The sequence below is a fragment of the Anolis carolinensis genome, chromosome 3 (assembly GCF_035594765.1).
Source record: "Anolis carolinensis isolate JA03-04 chromosome 3, rAnoCar3.1.pri, whole genome shotgun sequence".
Lineage (NCBI taxonomy): Eukaryota > Metazoa > Chordata > Lepidosauria > Squamata > Dactyloidae > Anolis > Anolis carolinensis.
This window is the reverse complement of record NC_085843.1, coordinates 36,558,463-36,579,314: the sequence shown is the minus strand read 5'-3', so window position 1 is coordinate 36,579,314 and position 20,852 is coordinate 36,558,463. Positions and strand designations below refer to the sequence as shown.

The following is a 20,852-nucleotide window of genomic DNA, read 5'->3' as shown; positions in this document are numbered from 1 at the left end:
ACTCCAGTTGCTCCTGACACGAAAAAAAAAAAAAATTAAAGAAACCGCAGCTCTGCTTTGTTTGTTGTACTGGAAAAGTGGGTGCAACAGATACTTGAAAACGTTTTTGTTTTTTGTTTTTATGCTACAACTCCCTAAATCCTGGCGGGAGAAATCAGGATGTTATAATCTCCTAAAATAATATTTTCAAACCACAACGTCTACCATCTGAAAGGATTGCCTGACCCTTCTAACAGCCAGCCCTGGCATTTCAAAACTCAAATGACCATTCTGATGCCATATAGGACTGCTTCCCGTGGTTGATCCGCTTGGTGCTATTTTTTTTTTTAGTTAAGCACTTATTCTATCAGAAATAAATAAAACAGATGTTTCTTTCATATTCCAAAGTTATAGCAGTTTGTCATCACTTGAACTGCCATGGCAATGTTCTACAGCATCCTGAAATTTGTAATCTGCTGGGGCACTGGAGATCTTTGCCCCAGCAAATCTTCAATACCTCACAAAACTACAAACCCTGGGATAGTAAAAGACAGTACCATGGCACCTACAGTAATATGAAAGTGCTATCATTGTATAGGCTGAAAGAGACCTTTTGCACATTTACCCATGAGTACGTTTAAGGGTGCACCTACACTGTATATTTAATGCAGTTTGACACCACTTTAAGTGCCATGGTTCAATGCTATAGAGGCATGCAGGCTGTGGTTTTACAAGATCTTTAGCCTTCTCTGCCAAAGATTGCTGGTTTCTCACCAAACTATAATTCCCATGATTCCATATCATTAAGCTGTGGCAGGTAAAGTTATGGTCAAACTGCTTTGATTCTCCAGTTACCCTAAATCTACTCAGAAGAAATCTTGACTAAAGTCAGAGGGACTTACTTCTGAGTAGACTCATAGAGAAACAATACATACCTGTTTGAACACAGGTGTAAGCTCTTTTCTAAAAACAAAAACATTAACCCCATGGCTTGCTTCATGAGTAACTTTCCCTGTTCATCTAATAAATTTGTCTCATTCTCAGCCTGTTAAGCTAGTTTGGGCAAGACTAAATCTTGCTTGACAATACTGGCAGTAAAAGAACAAATTCCATTATGTCCATGCCACCCCTTGCTATATTCAAAGAGGAGATTAATTTTGAAATATGTGTCTGGAACCACCTTATAACCAACATTTTATGTCAAATAGGATGTCTCTAATGATCCATTCTTTTTTTTCATGTCAGGAGCGACTGAGAAACTGCAGGTCGCTTCTAGTGTAAGAGAATTGACTGTTTGCAAGGACGTTGCCCAGTTGACGTCCGGATGTTTTGATGTTTCACCATCCTTGTGGGAAGCTTTTCTCATGTCCCTGCATGGGGAGCTGGAGCTGACAGGGGGAGCTCACCTGCTCTCCCCAGATTTGAACCGCTGACTTCTTGTTCAGCAGTCCTGCCAGCACAAGGGTTTAACCCATTGCACCACCAGGGGCATCCATTCTTATATATATAAAAGAGTGATGGGATCAGGGCACCGGACAAAACAACAAAACTACAGCCCCCCCAACCTTGAAATTTGACAACACAACCCATCATCCACGGCTCTATGTTGATACAACAAAACTAGACATCCCCAACCTCCATGGGGCCTAAAAAACCCCAAAAACAGAAATGCTCCATCTGCGCCTGCGCCAAAGGCCAGCTCGCGCGTGGACAGAACAACCTTCACCCCCCTCCCTCAACTACTGGCTGAGAGGAAAAAGGAAAGGGCCCGACACCCAGGAGGCATGCCAGGAGTTGAAGTCCAAACACACCCAGAGAGGCCTAGCCTACCTTATCTCCTTCCACCCCTACTACTTCAGGCTCCATTTAATGGCCTGGAGGGAGGTGTGGTGCTTGGAGATGTCCGCACTAATGGCACCGGGGCAGGAGGGAGCACCGAGGCCTGCACGGAGCTCCCCGCCACCGCCCTCCGCTGAGGCCTGGCCGGGAGCGGGGCCAGGGGAGGTGGTGAAGAGAGGGCTCCTCGGGCCTTCTTTCTCTCCTTCCCCTGTCAGCCCTGTGGGAGACTGCCATGGCAGAGGTTCCCAGCGAAACCCTGGCCCTGGCAGGCCTCCCCTTCCCTGTGCCTCGCTGCCCTACATACGTGAGTCCTTCGGCTGCGTCTGCACTGAGGTTACGAAAGAAGAGGCGAAGGATGCACTACCCAGTCAGTCGCCCCTTCTTCCCAGGAGGAGGAAGAGGAAAAAGAAGGGAAGACAGATCCCTGCCTGCCCCTTTCCCTCACAAGACAAGGCAGCAAAGTTGTACCCAGGTCGCTCTGTTACTTTCTTCTCTCACCCTCCTTGGCGTCTCCGTCCGGGTAAGAAAGAAAGGCCCCCTCCAAGGCCTCTCTCCCTTCACCAGGCGTGGACCCAACCACCCCCAACACCCCGGGGAAGGAGGCAGAAGGGTACCGGCTCTCCCTCCTAAAAGGTCCCCTGCCTCCGTTTTGGCAGGAAGAACAACCAGGGTTCATCTACAACAGGCATGGGGCAACTTGAGCCCTCCCTCCAGGTGTTTTGGACTCAAACTCCCACAATTCCCAACAACCTCAAACCCAGGGGGAAAAAGGAAGGCTGTTGAGGCTGTTAGGAATTGGGGGAGTTGAAGTCCAAAACACTGGGAGGGCCCAAAACAGGCATTCCAGACAAGAAACAATCACAACCAGCTAACACCTCCCAAAAAAAGATTCTTCCAGGTAGTAACTACCCAGACCTTAAAGCTCCAAGGCTATTCAATATTATTATTATTATTTACAGTATTTATATTCCACCCTTCTCACCCCAAAGGGGACTCAGGGCGGATTACAATGAACACATATATGGCAAACATTCAATGTCACAGACAGAACGCCACCAAATAAGGTTCAACACAGCTTATTAAAGTTACAGAACCAAAAATGCCCGTAAGAAACAAAGGGCTAGGCAAACACTTGCCTTCGATGTGAAAAGATACAAAAAGACTTTGCTGGAACTAAAAACGGTTCAAAAGATAAACCGGATTAAACAGGAGTTTAATCCGGGTTAAATCAAAAATGCTTACTTCAGCCTGGCACTTTAAACAAACAAAAGTTGATAAACAAAGATTCAATGAAACACAAATAACTGGCAGCAGATTCCTCTCTGCTACTCAAAAGCTACGATTGAGTAACTAAGTTGTTACTCCTCCGTGCACTGAGCGAACTCCGGGTCCAAACACATCAATCAGGGTAGCAGCGGTCAGCAGGGTCCCAATCCGGTCCAAGGTCGAAAGCCAGGTACAGACGTCTTTAGTTCACCAGTTCCACCGATAGCCACAGAAGGGATAGTCCGAGGTCGAAGTCAGTCAGTCAGTCCAGCGTCAATCCAGAGTAGGCAATTAATGTCCGTCAAAAAGACGACGGAGGTCCAAGCTATCAAGATTAAACACAGGTTGCACAACAAAAGCCCACACAGTTCCTCCCGCCGTCTATGCCCAGTGTCCTTGGTAACTTACGTATTCAGCAAACGAATCACACCCGTCTTCAGGAATTTCCCCAACAAGAGCCCAAGCGTTCGTCCAGATTACCTTGCCCAACGCAATTAGCCATTGATTCTAAACCCCATTTTATGCCAGTTCATAACTCCTCATCACTATCAGCTGCTATCCTAATTCCAGGTGCCTCATCATCATCATCCTCATCAGAGCTAAAACACCTTTGACTACGCCCCACAGTATTCCCAGCTGTGGATCCCGTTCCATCCCTCCAGCCCGTCCACGGGTCCGATCCTGCAACCTGCCAGTCGCCTCCCATGCTATCATTGCCGGTGACACCCAAATCCTCCCTCACACGAGTCCATTCCATGTCATCCTCCTCTGAGCTAACCATCTCTTCCTCCATTCTCTCGGTAAAACCCTCAAAGGAGTCTTCGTCCGTTGGTTCTGCAAATAAGTCTCGGAGCCGTTTCCTTTTGCGCTCCTCAAGAGAGTCTGACTCTCGAGGAGTCTTACGACCTCGTCTCCCAGTATCGGAGCCATAAGGCTCAACCATAACAGGCCATTCCATCCCATTCAACCAGCCCAAGGGAGGAGGCCCCTATATACAAAGTAGCCAGACTTTCAAACAGTGAGGCTATTCACTGCAATCCCAATTGGCCACAGCAACGTTCTCTTATAAATGGATGGACAAAAGTGCAGCCTTTCAGATTTAGTTGGATTGCAGTTTATAATATTCCTCACAATTGATAAGAGAAGCTAGAAACTGCAATTTGACAACATCTGGACCACAGCTTGCTCATCTCTGTCCTCAACTAGGGGGAATGCATAACAAGTGAGACATAGTTTCACCACTGATAAACCTAATTAGACACAGTATTGGACTCCCCACCCTTTCCATTCATCTGCATTCAGAAGCCAGGTGGATGAACTTATATCAACCAGTTCTAAAACGTCAGAGCTTTCCCTTCTTTGAGGAAAAAATCCCTTCTGAACATAATCAGATATTCTAGTGCTAGTGTTGAACTTTGACTCCAGAAAGTAGACTCCACCTAGGATTACTGAAGTGCACAATTTTGCCGCTGAAGATTTCTAAAAAGAGAAGAAATTGGTGTTACATACTTCCATTTCCATAGGAACATAAATCGAGTGTGGTCCTTAAAAATAGATAGGGGTGGTCTTTCCACTAAAGCAGCAGCCTCGGGCAGAAAACGCTGCAGTGGCAGCAAGTATATTCCAACATTTCAAAAATGAAAGCAGAATGTATGGCTAAGTAACCCCAGGCTGTGGTCAAAATAGCAGGTGCTATTAATGGGAAAGAACTAGGAGAAGGTGTAGTTTTGGTTTGTCCGAATCTATTGAGAAAGGCAAGATTCTGCCACTCCTCTCTTCTCCCCACTATTGAGTTTTGGGCAAGCTTCTGCATGTTAATAGGTGGAAAAGTGAAGTGACATAGGGATTGTTCTGCCAAATCAAGATGGTTGAAGAATAAGGAAGCTGTGATGAAATGTCAGAATATACAGTTTTGTGTGCAACACAAGCTTCTTCCACCCATTATATACTGTCTTCTGTTCTTAGGTTCAGGATACTGTTCTTTCTTTAGCTAGCAGTAAAGTAAGGTTTAATGCATGGAATGAAGAGTGCCATCTTTTCTTTCATAGCAGACAGCAAAATGGTTACATCCAACCCTGCAGATCAGTGGTTCTCAACCTTCCTAATGCCACAACCCCTTAATACAGTTCCTGATGTTGTGGTGACCCCCAACCATAATATGATTTTAGTTGCTATTTCGTAACTGTAATTTTGCTCCTGTTATGAATCATAATGTAAATATCTGATTTGCAGGATGCATTTTCATCCACTGGACCAAATTTGGCACAAATACCCAATATGCCCAAATTTGAATACTGGTGTAGTTTGGGGGGGGGGGGGTGATTTTGTCATTTAGGAGTTGTAGTTGCTGGGATTTATAGTTCACCAACTATCAAAGAGCATTCTGAACTCCACCAATGATGGAATTGAACCAAACTTGGCACACAGAACTCCCATGACCAACAGAAAACACTGGAAAGGTTTGGTGGGCATTGACTTTGAGTTTTGGAGCTGTAGTTCACCAACATCTAGAGAGCACTGTAGACTACAAACAATGATGGATCTGGATCAAACTTGGCACGAATACTCAATATGTCCAAGTGTGAACACTGGTGGAGTTTGGGGAACATAGACCTTGACATTTGGGAGTTGTAGTTGTTGGGATTTATAGTTCAGCTACAATCAAAGTGCCCCTTGAACCCTACCAATGATAGAATTGGACCAAACTTCCCACATAGAACCCCCCCCCCCCCCATGACCAACAAAAAATACTGGAGAGATTTGGGTTCCTAAGACCATCAGAAATATGTGTTTTCTGATGGTCTTTGGCAACCCCTCTGAAATCCCCCTCATGACCCTCCCAAGGGTCCCGACCCCCAGGTTGAGAAACGCTGCTGCAGATAGAAGGGATAAATGAATAAGCTATTTATCCCTTTCTCACACGCGCCCCCCCCCCCTTGTGCTTCATCTTGGTGGTGATGGGGAAGAAAAGGGGATGAACCTATAGGAAAGCATAGCTTTATTAACTGATTTGTACTTGTACATTTAAAAGTTTTGCTCTGGACATAATGGCCTGATGGGGGTGACGTGGAAATATTTAGGTGCATGTGTGTATTGCTGCATTCACTTTGAAATTAAGGTTGAATTCTCTGAAGTTCTCATTTCTTTAGCCTCAAAGTTCTTTCCTCATGGCACCATTAAGCTGGTTACCTTTTATGAATTCTCTGAGATCACAGCTCAGACTGTTCACAAGCCTGTTTCAACATACTTGAAGTAAATTATCTTCCATTGACTTCACTACATTAAAATTATAATAAGGTTCACCCTAAAATAGAGATTTTTAGAGGGAGGAAATTAATGCCTCCCCATTTCCCTTGCTTTATTATATATATATTTTTAGAATTGGCCTTTATTGGTTCTTTGAAAGGTTTTAATTCTATCCAAGTTACCAAAATGCCTTTATTCATTTCTGGGAAAAGGACCTGACCTCTTACCTACTCACACTGCCTATAATGGTAGCAGATAGAGGAATGTGTCCCTAATTACCTTTTAAAACTATCTTTTGCATTTTAACGACACATTTGACCATTTAAAAATATTTTCCTCTGCTAATAACACAAAATGATGTGAAGTCATCCTTGAATGTGCTGCCTCCTGCGTGTAGGCTGTGTGACCTTTTGCAGAGATTTGTTGAAGCACATGTGGAGGAGGAGATTGGAAAATGTGTTGAAAGCACTTTTCCATTCTGTTATTCAAGTAAGAAGATTCATCCTCTCTTCCCAGCCATTGCTAAATCTAGCACTTGTTGAAATTCTGCCCGCTATACAGCTGCAACGATAATGATGCCCGTCCCCTCCTTTAATTGGATATTTGTAAGCATTAAGTGGATATTTCTGGAAAACTAATATGTTTGAACTGTGATTCTCCTAATACTGAAACACCTTGTAGTTTTTCTGATTACAGATCATCTGACCACTATACCCCTCATAGGAAATCTCCTGTCTATGAGCTTTGTGGATAAAGAGATGCCTTGCAAAAGCTGTCTTTGTAGATGTGAGACCTCCCTAACACTTGGTATCCATTTCCTTCCCTTTGTAAGGTTTTTACTTGTTTAAGCAAGAGTTCGTGACCCTACAGACAGGGTATGGGGCCATTCTAAACCAGGCTCAGCTCAAAGAAATCTAGACACAATCTGAAATGAGGCTATTTGAGAGTTTCACATCAAGCATTACATCATAATTTGGACACAGGTGATTTTCTGGGGGTTTAGGGAGAAATTATGGAAGCCATGGAAATAGCTGAAGCAATACTGATAGCATGTTATAGTTCTGTTGGCAAGATTGTCAGTTTTCTAGACTTGCTATTTAAATAGTGACTTAGGCATTAAGAGATTAGTCAGTGAAGCTTTACATTCCGGGCCTGGAGAAAACCATAGGATGTGACTACATTTCATGGGATACTTTTATCTTTATGGTATATGAAGTTGTAACACAGTTTGCCTTCCTAGTGATGATAGTGGGGGCAAGATGTCTACTGCGGAATCCTGTGTATTGTATAAGGTCTACTAAGGTAGAAACTGTTACTTTGAACATGCTTACAAGTACATATATACAGTCTTTTGTGGTAGGCTCCATTTGCTCTATTTCCTTATTTTCTAACAGGGTGGACATTGTGCAACATATTGTTGGACTACAACTAGCTCAAACTTCAATAGTTTGAGGAAGCTGGAACCTCAGCAACAAATATTGCAACCCATCAATGGTTCCCAAACCTTTGGTCCTCCAGGAATTTTGGTGTTCAGGATTTATTTCTTTATTTACAGTATTTGTACCCTGCCCTTCTCTATCCCGAAGGGGACTCAGAGTGGCCTCACAATGGCAACAATTCAATGCCACATCACAACAATATAAAATCAACATATACATTAAAACATAAATTTAAGAGCCATATAAAAATTAAAACACATTGTTAAAATCATGCATTTTTGAGATCATAATCAAAAAAGCCATTCCAGTTGTTATTGCACATTTTCAACTTCACTTATTTCACTGCATTGTTGGCCAAAGGCTTGGTCCCAGGTGCCATGTCTTTACTTGCTTTCTGAAGGTCAGGAGAGAAGGCGGCTAACCTGATTTTGCTGGGGAGGGAGTTCCATAGCTGAGGGGCCACCACTGAGAAGGCCTTGCCCCTCGTCCCCACCAACCACACCTGCGAAGGAGGTGGGTCCAAGAGCAGGGCCTCCTCAGACAATCTCAACTTCTGAGTAGGTTCATAGAGGGAGATGCGTTCGGACAGGTAAACTGGGCCAGAACCAGTTTACCAGCTGTTAGGATTTCTGGGAGTTGAAGGCCAAAACATCTGGGGACCCACATGTTGAGAACCACTGGTTTAGGGCTTTATAGGCTAAAGTCAGCACTTTGAATTGTGCTCGGTAGCACAGTGGAGATGGCATAACAGGGAAGTTATATGCTCCCTGTATGCCACTCTAGTGAGAGATCTGGCTGCCGCCTGTTGGACCACTTAAAGCTTCTGAACAGTCTTCAAAGGCAACCCCATGTAGCGCATGTTGTAATAGTATATTTGGGGATATAACAAGAGCATAAACCACCATGGTCAAGTCTGACTTCCGTAGGTATGGGTGTAACTGGCTCACAAGTATTGGGTTCCAAGCTCCTGACAGCTTCCCAAACATTCTGAGACATCTGATAATGAAGTCCGAAACACCTATAAGATCCAATGTTGGGTATCACTGAACTATGTAAAGGGTTTTATATCCAAAACATTTCTGATTTATATCTGTCCAAATAGAAAACCGATTAAAATTGGATGTTTGATGTAAAAAAACAACAACACAGTAATAATGGAAATCTGGGGGATACTTTTGGGGAGCCATGATAAAGATATCATGAACTCCGTTGTTTTCCTTTTTTCTCCCTTGTGCAAAGCTTGTCTTTAAATTTTATTTTTCTTCTCTCTTCAGAATGTGTTCTCTGTGCTCAGGAGAAATAATAACAACCATTTGTGTTCTTATTTTTTATGTGTATTCACTTTAATGCACTCATATAGATGAGTCACCTGTTCATTTCTGACAGAAGGTAAGAACAGAAACAACACAGAATTTAGTGAATGGATATTTGTACAACAACATTCCGGTATAATCGGAGAATCTTAAAGCCAGAGACACCCACTGGCCCAACTCTACCTGAAGAACAGGTTGGGTCAGATCTAGGGCTGTCTCATGTGATGTGCCCCTTACCAATCATCTGCCATCACTCTTGGGTGCTTTGGGCTCTTTTAAAGGGTGACTGAGGGGGAACACGTTGAATTCTGCGTAGGAGTGCTGAGCCTGAAACAGTGGAAGCAGCAGTTTGGAAAGTGAGTAACAGTTTCCTGAGACACTGGGTCTCTTGGCTATGATATATTAGATTCAAATGTTCTTCTTAGTTATTATAACTTATAAAGTTTTGAAAGTTTGATAAAGGCTAGCAGAGAGTATTTGTTAGATTAAAACAAAATTCTTACCATTTTTGCTTCTTTCTAAGGATACAAACTTCCCCACTGAATTCAATAGCATTTGTACTTGAGTAGACTTGCATGATCTACTCAGTGGTCTCCACATAGTTAAATTGCAGTCCTCTGTACACTTCAACTTCTTAATTTCATCAAATTTAATCTATGTGTAATGTTGCAACTCGAAGCCTTTTATCTATATCCTACAGGCATTAAAATGTTGATGCTGCTTATGATAATGCCATTGAGCGCCGTCATTTAATGACAGTACAGGTTGAAAGAAAGGAAAAACAAGATTTTAAAGAACAAGTGAAGAATTCAAATTTCCTTTCATTTTCTGGGAATGAGAGCAAGATAAAAATAATGAGTTTCTCCTGGTTCAGTAAAGTTAATAGAAATGTGACATGCACATGCTGTACAGTTTTCTGCTTAGCTAATTGTTCTTAATGTCGTGGTATGAATTGGTCTACCTTACTCCTTGCCGCACTGCTTCTGGTGGGAGGTAGCTATCAAAATAGCTTTTTTGGAAAGCACATTATGATGAGAAGCTCAGAGCTGTCTGAAATACGTGACTGTTCTCTAAGCTTTTGTAAACACTGTGTTATATCTGTTCTGTTCGTAACTTATTCCTCTGCTGCGGCTGTATACTCTCAAGCTAATGGAAATGGCTTGTCATTAGAACCCCTGAAGCCTTATTGTACTTGAAAGTCCCACTAGGCTGAATAGAGCTTGCTCTCAAGTGCATTACAAACTAACAAAGTGTTTTATGTCATACCTTGGCCCCCATCCCCACCTTTCCACAAGGAGTTGGCATCCTTTTCCTTCTAAGATCTTTTTCCACTATATGCTGTTCTAGAAGCCAGAAATGGTATGGTTAATACATAAAGATGTTTGTGCATGTTTTCAAAAACAAAACTTCTCTACCTACTTTTTAAAAAGGATCTGAATGTAACACATAACTGCTAATTCCCACAGTTAAAATCCCCACATTAGGATTTTGAGTACACATTGTCACTTTAAAAAAACTAAACCTCTCTTCATTTAGTGCTAATTTTATTCTTTTGTGAAGCATTTTAGACTATGTTTATGGTATATCTCTGTGTGTGGTGGTAGTGGGGTGTTACTTATTACCTTTCATACTGGAGAAGAAGTAGAACCTCTTCCACTGTCAAAACAATATTGGGTGGAGAAGATCACACCCTTACGGACTTTGCAGTCTACACAGTACTGCCCATATAAATGGCATTCTTGATCCTCTTGCTTCACGAAAATGTTTACAGTGACACATTTTAACATGTCACCATGCTAAATATACATTGAAGCAAATCCTGGATTAAATCAATACAAGGAAATGAGATTAATGATCTATACTTATCATGTCTTTCGTTATGGCTACAGCATTCGCAATGGTTGGGTGTCACAGAGATTGGGGTGAAGTATTTTCTTCCATTAGATGGGAAATAGTTTGAAAACCTTTCTGGGGAAATGAAGGTGTGGTTGTAACACATTGAGAGTTTAGGACAAGTTATTACATGGAAAAGCAAAGTCAGTGCAGGGTGGGAGAACTTCAGAATTCTTTTAGTATTTACTTTGTTATGCTTGGGTATATTGTAGCATCTGGTGTAAACCGTGCCCTGAAAAAGGATTAACAGCAAGGTGAGAGATTTAACATGAGCTTCTCTTGATCTAATCTAATATTCCTAGTTTGAAAGCTGGAGTAGGTTGAGATACTTCAGAGTGAGAAATGGCAGTACAGGCATTGATTGGTGGTAAATAGCTCCCAACAATGAGACTGAAATGGGAAAAGGGATATCTGAAATAACTGTACACATTTCATTTCGAAGGCTGCAATTCTTATTTAGCTCTTGGTAAGTGTAACTGAATACAGCTGAATTTCCTTCTAAATAATCATGCATAGGGTTACACAACCATTTCCAGGCCAAAAGTAAGGCCTTTCTCAAGAGCCATATTTGTTTTGATCAAATGCTTCATTAACTAACACTTAGACTTAAATCCAATTGCTAGAGTTCCAGCTAGCATTGGAATCTGCCAAAACATATCTGGTCTAAATTCAAGGTACTTGTGGTGACATTGAAAGCCCGACACAACTTATAATCCTTACAGTATATTTGTGGAATTGCCCCTCCCAACAAATTTTTGCCTGAGGACTTTACTCTGCTGGTGGTCCCTACTCTATATCTTACCAATGAAGTCAAAATGCTGTGTGAGGACATAAGAGAGGTCTTTTCAGATGTGGAAACCCTTAGCCCTAACACTGGTTTCATTTAGGTATCACGTCATAAAACATGAGTAACAGATATACTTTACAGTGTTTATAGTTTTTGAACTATTTCAACCCATTTGAACTGGTTAATATGGCTAATATGTTTTAATTAAATTGTTTTTCATTATGTTAATGTGTTTCTATAGATTTTACTTATTTGCCACCTTGAGAGCACATGTTATAGGCAGCAATAGAAATGGTAATAATAGAACAGAGTCCTGTTTGAGCATTGTGTGTTTGCTTATAAGTGGACTTAAATGTGCAGGAAATAGAATGGTCAAAAGGCAGAATGCCCATATTCAGTAGATGGCTGTTACTTTGTACCGTAACTACATCATAGAACTGACAAAAATCCTGATGTGCAATGGGTCATTGATAATGGGTTTCTGTTTGGTGTGCCTTGGTTATACCGTATGGCTTTGTGATTCAGTAACTGGATTTCTCAGCACTTCTGTTATGTACCGTATATGCTCATGCATGAGTTGACTTCAATATAAGTCAAGATTTTGCTATGACCCACGGATAAATTGATGGTCATTCCACATAGAAAGGAAAGCGCCAATGCTGCTTCGGGGCCAGCTGCCCCTAGTCACCACTACCATTTGCCCACCCAGGCATTCAAAATGGCCAGAAGAAGCACAACAGCACAGAGAGTAGAGGGGATCACTGCTTCTTTTAGTGTTTTTCCCCAGGGTGGACTAATCGCTTGTCTTTCACTATTCTACTCAGAGAAAAGGATGGTTCTTTTCTCATAAGAGTTCAGGTACATTACTCACACTGACCAATGGATAAATTGACCCAGTCCAGATTTTTTGGGTTGATTTTTTATTAAAATTTCTAGACTGAGACATGAGTATATATGGTAGTTAAGAGCACATTTATGTTGACATGAAAGGATAGACAGGATTCCAGTTATAATGAATAACAAAGCAGACCCACAGAGACTATTGTTACAAAGAAATCAATATTTGGGTAAAATATGTTAATTCAATGAGTCTACTCTAGTTGAGACTAACTGGATTTTGACTATAACAGACTTGAATTGTTGAAGATATCATATATAGTCTTTTCCCTTACTGATTGCTACAGTATAATCTCTTTAAAAACATGCATCTGAAACTCTGTCTCTACATACACACACTGCTATCCATTGTTATAATATGGATCTCCAGATAATGTTGAAGTGTGACTCTCATCAGTCCTCACCATTGGCTGGGACCGATGAGAGTTGTGATGCTTTAATATTTTGTACAACAACATGTGCGACCAAGTCCACCACTGCCCTCCATAAAAAATGCTACATTATTTTTAATCAGTAGCACACTTCCTCAAGGATTTTAGTGAGCTAGGAAGCAATAAACAAATATGTCAATAAATCAATTTTGGGTGGTTATTTAATGATATTACTGTAAATGGCATTTGATTTTGAGAGACCTTGTATGAAAAAAGACCAGCTCTGCCATCTTATGGGAGTTTACAATCTGTATACACTAAAGTTAATGCAAAGTCAGGCAGGAGAGGAAGAGGCAAAAATAATATTTTTATTTATATGAAAATATATATGCTACAAGTTAGCTTAAATATAAGAATAAGTATACTTCATAACTTCCTTTCCATTGCAAGAACTGTATTGTTTTATATCCCCTGTTTGATTCACCTCTGCTTCAGATACTGAAAGGCAGGCAGAAAATGTTTTAATTCACCACCAGACTCTTGATATAATATATTTATTTATTTTATTTATTTTATTAATTTATATATTGCTCTTCTCTTGTGGAAACCATTGGATGCAACTTGACATGCTGCACATGGCTTATAGCATGAAACTGGTTGGATCAGATAGTATTGCCTTTAGACTTTTATTATAAGACTCATTACCCAATTAAAGCTTTGGGGTCAACTAGTTTGGCAGGATTTAAAAACTAGCCAGAGTTCCCAGCGTCTGGGCCTCCAAATGTTTTGGACTTCAACTCCCAGAAATCCCAGCCAGCTTACCAACTGTTAGGAATTGTGGGAGCTGAAGTCCAAAACATCTGGAGGCCCAAACGTTGGGAGCCACTGAGATAAACCAAACTAAAGTGGCATTAAATTGTCTGTAGACGGTTGGCAAATAAGAATAAGTATTTTTATGTTCTGAACAAAGAGGTATCTAACTTCAGTTAACATTGAAAATGGAAGCAGTCATGACTACCCCCCCCAAAAAAAAACCCATAACAGTTTGATATATAGCCTGTAGGTTAAAATATATATACTGTGAAGTAATACAAGTGTTTAGCAGTTTCTATTCCATGCAGACTATGGTTAGGAGACCATGGTTAGATGTTTCTAAACAAACCAGGATTCAATTATGGCATCAAATTGGCTTTTCTTATGGTAAAGGTAGGCAAGGTAGGCACATGATGAGGGCTGTTCGGCAGTGGAACTCTCTGCCCCGGACTGTGGTGGAGGCTCCTTCTTTGGAAGCTTTTAAGCAGAGGCTGGATTGCCATCTGTCGGGGGTGCTTTGAATGCGATTTCCTGCTTCTTAGCGGGGGGTTGGACTAGATGGCCCATGAGGTCTCTTCCAACTCTACTATTCTATGATTCTATGATGGGCTACTGTCCTCATGCAGTTCTTAAGAGGTCCATAAAGGAGGTTTTGAAGCTGCCCTGAACTACCCCAAACCTCCCAAACACTCAAAATTAAAAGGAATGTTCAAATCAGCTAAAAACAAAACCAGAAGCAAAAAATGTCATCTCTACCTACATTACGCAATCCAATGTAACCTGTCAGGTGAAAATTGGCCTCTTCTCCCCCTGCATTTTAAAATCCATATCATACCACCATTTTATAAGCATTTGCCCATCACAGAAAACTGTGTTTCCTGCTTGAACTCTTGCTTATTTTGATGCTCAAATTAAGGGAGCAAAAAAGTGGCAAGTTTCTTCTGGTCATCCACGTCCTGTTTATTTGGTCAATATTTTTGCACTATTGTGATGTGTTAATACATCTAATACTGAGATCTCACATAACTATCAATCTGGAATTTTTAATTTATAAAATTGTGTTCTCTACGGATATATTTGTCACATAGTATTTTGTTATAACTTCATTCTGCTGAAGATGTCAGAGATACAACAACTCTTGATGCATGTGTTTCTGTAGGCAAGGAGTAAATTATTAGACTTCTTCAAGTTTCTAAACTATTGTCTGTTCAACCTGTGCAGATCTTCCTCTTGACCTAGGTCAAAACTCTTATTAACTGATGTCATCTTTCCTGCTTCTCATGTTTCTTTGCATCCTCCAGGAAGGAGAAGACAACTTGGCTTTTTCCCAAGAAACAGGAGGCAACCATGGCACCCAGCTGCTTTGGACTAGTTAGCACTAGATCTGCCTTATCTTTCTATCACAATGTATTTCTTTCACAATGCATTTCTCTTAAATATTAGTTTTCTTACTTAAGAAAGCAGACTCAGTGTGTGATTGCTTTATAGGGGAACAGACAAACTCTTTAAACAGTCTGGTATTCAAAGAAACTCGATCCATATTTCACACTGTGAATCCACACTCTGCTGTCATATTCTACCTTTTTATTTCACACCAATTACTTATATAATGCGTGTAAGGTTTCATTTTGTATTCTGTGTTAGAGCCAGGCAAATAGGCAAATGCAAGCTGGAATCTTGGTGTTGAAAACAGGCATGCTCTGTGTGTTTTGGAAGGCACAATCAATATATGCATATACACAAATATGGGAGAATGGAAACTTAAGCCTGTTCTCCTTGATGATGAACAGATCTGAGCAGGAACTTGTTGGTTTTTTTTATATATATACAAAGGACCATTTTGCCTGATTCCTAAAGATGTCAATTCTTTAGGGAAAGAATAGAGATACAAGCATTTCAAAACTGAGTGCAGTTTTATCTATCTTCACTGCTTAATGATATACCCTCATTTTTCAGTGAGATTCCTCAATAAACCTGCTTAGTATCAATAATGAATCTTTTAAAATGATGCCGTTGTAATGTGATCAAATGCCCAATTAAGCCAGCATTTAATGGGTGTCTCTCAATTGATGGTAGAAATGTTCTTTTTGCTATGGCTGCATTTCTCTTGCCTAGGACTTCTGAGGTTATAACTGAGCCTTACAATGGGGAGAGAAAGTCAAGAAGAGTACTACGTTTCCCATTAATCTATACCATGACCAAAGGGAAAAAATAAGCTACTGCTGATCAAGTCTTGTGCTCTTCTATAGGTGTTCAACACATAAGATTTTAGTCAGAAATGAAAATGTCATTTCCTCCTACAGTAAAGAAACTGGTAACTGGGGAAGAAATATCATTGTAGGCAAGCAGTAGTTCCTTTTCTGTTTCCCTTAAGCCTCTTTTGCTATAAGCAAAGGTATAACTTGTTATGAGTTTGTTTCACCAATGTCCAGAAATGATCTGATTGAAGCACAGATCTGAATAGTGCAATCAGGCAAAATTAGATACTGCAGAAATGTCTAATTAACCTTCCCCCACCCCAAAACAGCTAATCTTCAATGTGGATGAAGTATCTTTCTCAAACAGAAAAGTAGGGGGAAATGATGGTTGACAGGAGTTTAGTTGCTTCTCCTGTTGAAATTTGAAATGTCTTCAACTCAGTGATCATAACAACAGTTAAATCTTGTATAGAAATTTTTTTCATACTATGTCTCCTCTTCTTCATTAGAAGATCACTGAGTTGAAGCTACAGACAATGCAGTCACGGTTGCCCATTTTTGATCTATTTAGCAGCTTGCAATCCCTTTATTTTATCAGTTTTAAATTTATTTATTATGCAGTGCTTTTGACATGAAATAAATAAATTCATTAGAAGGGAGGAAAGAGCTGACTCGATAAATACACATTGGCTTTCTAAAATGTTCTATGGCATAGTTCCCAACTTGTGGGACTCCAGATGTGGTGGTAATATAATTCAGGATCTCTCACTGTGGACCTTTTTGAGGAGCTACACCTGGGGATCTAAACCTGGGAATAATAGATACCTTGAGAAAAAATGGATTAAGGTACCACTGTATCAGGACTAGGGAAACTATTTCTCAACAGTCATTTTACATGTAGTCTCCCTTGTAGTGGGCCATGTTCTGAATTCATGCCAATCTATAGACTCACTAATGTCCTTTGCCACATAATGTTTCAAGCTTTTTGATAGGCAGGATCATTTAGTAAGCAAAAGCATTCCTTGCCCTTGGTTCTGTTAGATAGGGTTGATTGGAGTTGGCCCAATAACAAATGGATATGGACAACTGTTGATGGGATAGCTTACAACATTCTTATCCTCACTGGAAAGGTTTCACCTGTTGAATTCTGTTCAAGAACAATGTAGCAACCTTGGTAATGCTGTCCTATCGTGAGCCCACACCAGATTGTTCCTGTTCATGACAGAATATGGTGAGTCCTAGCTGAAACTGAGAACAAATTCCTTTGATTTAAATAGAACACTGAGCTTGTTAAATCTATGCGCTCTGCCAATGTGGGCATCTAGGAGTCCATGTACATTCTTTTCAGAATGCTTGGGACTGGAATGTGAAGTCGAAAGTGTCAGGATTTTGAAAAATGCAATTAGAATGTCAGTTTCCTGGTTTCCTATCTTCCTATCTTCTTTGTTCACATTCTCTTCTTGGGCTTGTTCTTTCACAGATTTTGTGGCATATTTCTCATTTTTTGGTATGGGTGTGAGTTTCCCACTAGAAAGGTTGAGTCAGGTTTGCTTCAGGGTGTCTAATGTGAAATGGGACATGACATTTTCAACCATGCAGCACAAGCCATAGTCCAGTGTAGAAGGTGCCTTCTAGGCTGAACATGAACATGAGGATATGTGGGCAAACTCACATATGCCACAACAGTAGACCTTGTGGCAATGACATGACGTCAAAACAAATATAAGTAGTTTGATTAGGAATTGCATTCTTAAAAAAGGTCAAAGTATAGGTTTTCTGTCAAAATTATAGTAGCATGGTAGCAGGGAAAAGCAATTGCTTAGGCTGTAATTCTGCCTTTGTAGCTTCATAATCTGGATTCTGAAAGCTGTGTTGCAGTTAAACATCAAGAAAACCAAGATCATGGCAACTACACATATCGATAACTGGCAAATAGAAGGAGAAAACATGGAGGCAGTGACAGACTTTATATTTCTAGGCGTGAAGATCACTGCAAATGCAGACTGCATCCAGGAACTCAGAAGACATTTACTTCTTGAGAGGAGAGCAATGGCCAGCCTTGATAAAATAGTGAAGAGCAGAGACATCACATGGGCAACGAAGGTCCGCATAGTCAAAGCAATGGTATTCCCCATAGTAACTTAGGCTGAACGAAGGAAGATAAACACTTTTGAACTTTGGTGCTGGAGGAAAATCCTGAGAGTGCCTTGGACCACAAGAAGATCCAACCAGTCCATCATCCAGGAAATAATGCCCGGCTGCTCACTGGAGGGAAGGATATTAGAGGCAAAATTGAAGTATTTTGGCCACATCATGAGAAGAAAGGAAAGCTTGGAAAAGATCACGATACTGGGAAAATGGAAGGAAAAGGGAAGAGAGGCCGACCAAGGGCGGCGATGGCCAACAGGGAGCTCTGGCGTGGACTGGTCCATGAGGTCACGAAGAGTCAGAAACGACCATGCGATCGAGCAGCAGCAGCTTCATAATCTCTGATGAGGTCTCATGTAATGAGTAGGGTGGTACAACCCACTGCTGTCAACTTCTATCTATACTGTGATCTTATCCTCATGTAGTTTCTTTAAAAATTCTGAATCATTCTTCTTTTCAGCAGCTTCTCATTATATATGATTCATGGCTGTGTTTGTGTGGAAATTTTAATCCAGAAAATTCAAGATTTGAACACCTTTGAGTTGTTCAATTTCTCATTTGATGGGCTGATCCAAGGCTATTATCAATCAAAAGTATGTAAAGTTTGGCCTCCAGGCTGCACCAAACTTTTTTTTAATTCTGGAGGAGCTTAAAAGCTCATGGCAATCATGTAAAATGGTGCAGAACCATTCTACATGTGTTAATGCTTTTTATATCCCATGCCTCTCTATCCTAAAGCAGCAAAACAAGAACAACAAAGAATTCAGTTAAATCTGGAAATGATTTCCTATAATTTTCAACCAATTTTCAGATGGAAATGTAACAGTGTAGCTTGTTGAGGGTGGAGGCAGGAGTGGAAATCATCTCCCAGCCTCACCACACTTGCTGACTGTGCAAGATATGGAAATGCTGAGTGCCATTTTAAACATAATACTAGCACTAGCTGTTTAAACATTTGGGCATATTGACTAACAAGTTGACAAATACATTAATTCTAGTGATCTCAGTCACAATGTAACATTAATTTTTTGAGGACACAGTTCTTTGGGCCCCCAAATACTTCTGTTTTCTTTCTATTTTCCCCACCCCAAGCTGATAGCCATGGAGGAGTCCAGTGTTGGTTGGAAGCTGGTTAGCTTCACCAGCTCCAATCACATGACAAGGGGCAGATTGGCAGCCTATTTAAGGCAGAGCTGCCCATCCCATGTCTCCTATCCTTTGTTATTTCCTATTTATTTTGTCTTTATGCCATGTTTCATTTATTTCTGGGTGTACTTTTAAATAGAGCCTATAAATTTACCTGATATGATATATCATTTCCATCTCCCAAGGGCAGGAATGAGTAGAACATGCAATGCTGGTTACAGGAATGCCCAATAAAATGTTACATGGATAAGTTATTCTGATGCAATTTATGATTATTCTATCAGGAACCGGATCTACTTTATTGAAGAAGTTTTGATGTAGCTTGCAGAGATAGAAAAGGTGGCTGACCTACAATGCTGATAAATTTGTCACTCTCTTCTAGATTGCAAGAAAAGTGTAAAATGGCAAAAGGTGATACTGGGGTGAGATGTTTCCAAGGCCTGCTGATCATGGGGAATGTGGTTTTGGGGGTAAGTGAATTTGAATTTGTAATCTCGGAGCAATTATATCAGTAATGTCCTAAATTTTCCATTAAATATTAATATATGGATACAGTCAACCTTTCATACTTGTAGGTTTAATAGATTATACACAGATTTGACTCCTAAATTCTATGTAAGAATCTCTAGGTCTTCAACACAACCAGAGGAAGTTGACCATGGAGTCATTCTGGAGGGCCTAGCTATTTTAGAGAACATCTCTCTAGGAACCTCTAGGTTAGGCCTACACAACTTGTGGCCCTCCAGGTGTTTGAAACTTCAACTTCCAGAAGCCCTAGCCAGTTTGTCAGGACTTCTGGGAGTTGCAGTCCAAAACACCTGAAGGGCTACAAGTTGTGTAGGCCTACTCTAGATCTTCCAGTGTAATTCGATGGTCAATATCTGGAATGTAAAATAATAGATTTTTATTTGTGGCTTTTCAATTTGACCTGCATCCATAATCCCTACAAAAGTGGAAGGCTACTGTACACTGAATAGCACTAATTTAGAGGTTTGGTGTCTGTATGCATATCTTTAGATTTCTAGATCTTACAAATTAGGGATGTAAAAATATTAGTCAATTTTCTGACATTTGGGGGGGGGAAAGAGGTTTCCAGGCATTAAAAAAGGCATTTTCTAGCCAAGAAAATGAGGATGTGGTGACATTTTTCATTGTTTCTACCTTTCCTATACAAATTTTACTTATATTAACTTAAATGAACATTAGTGCAAAATACAAGTGATCTGTTGTGCAGGAAACTTGATTTGCATACTTTTTTAAAAGTATTTAAAAAAACGTACAAACAAATATAGTTTCCACTACTGGAGGCAAAAGGGTGGTAGAAAATGTTGAAACTCTCCCCACTTTAGTTCAAAAATGTATTAAAATCTACTCCATCTTCCCCAAAGTATAGGAATGTCAAATGGGACTATAAGAGGAATGTAAATTTCCTATGAATAACCTCTTTTTTTGGACACAAGGTTTACTTAGAAATACACATTTCAGCAATCAGACTTCTCTATTTATCCAATTACAAA

The 20,852-nt window shown here is 40.4% G+C and overlaps 1 protein-coding gene across 3 annotated transcripts in view; it reads left to right on the top strand.

Moving 5' to 3' along the window:
• upk1b (uroplakin 1B) overlaps positions 1 to 20,852 on the top strand; it is a 44,335-nt gene that overhangs the window by 411 nt on the left and 23,072 nt on the right. For 2 of the 3 annotated variants that reach the window (XM_062974751.1, XM_062974753.1), the window contains exon 2: positions 19,718 to 19,805. In XM_062974751.1, coding sequence (XP_062830821.1) covers positions 19,737 to 19,805 — 69 coding nt within the window. In that variant the 5' untranslated portion in view covers positions 19,718 to 19,736. Of the gene's footprint in view, positions 1 to 9,223; positions 9,439 to 19,717; positions 19,806 to 20,852 lie in introns of those variants that run through there. The other variant, XM_062974752.1, reaches the window with a different exon arrangement.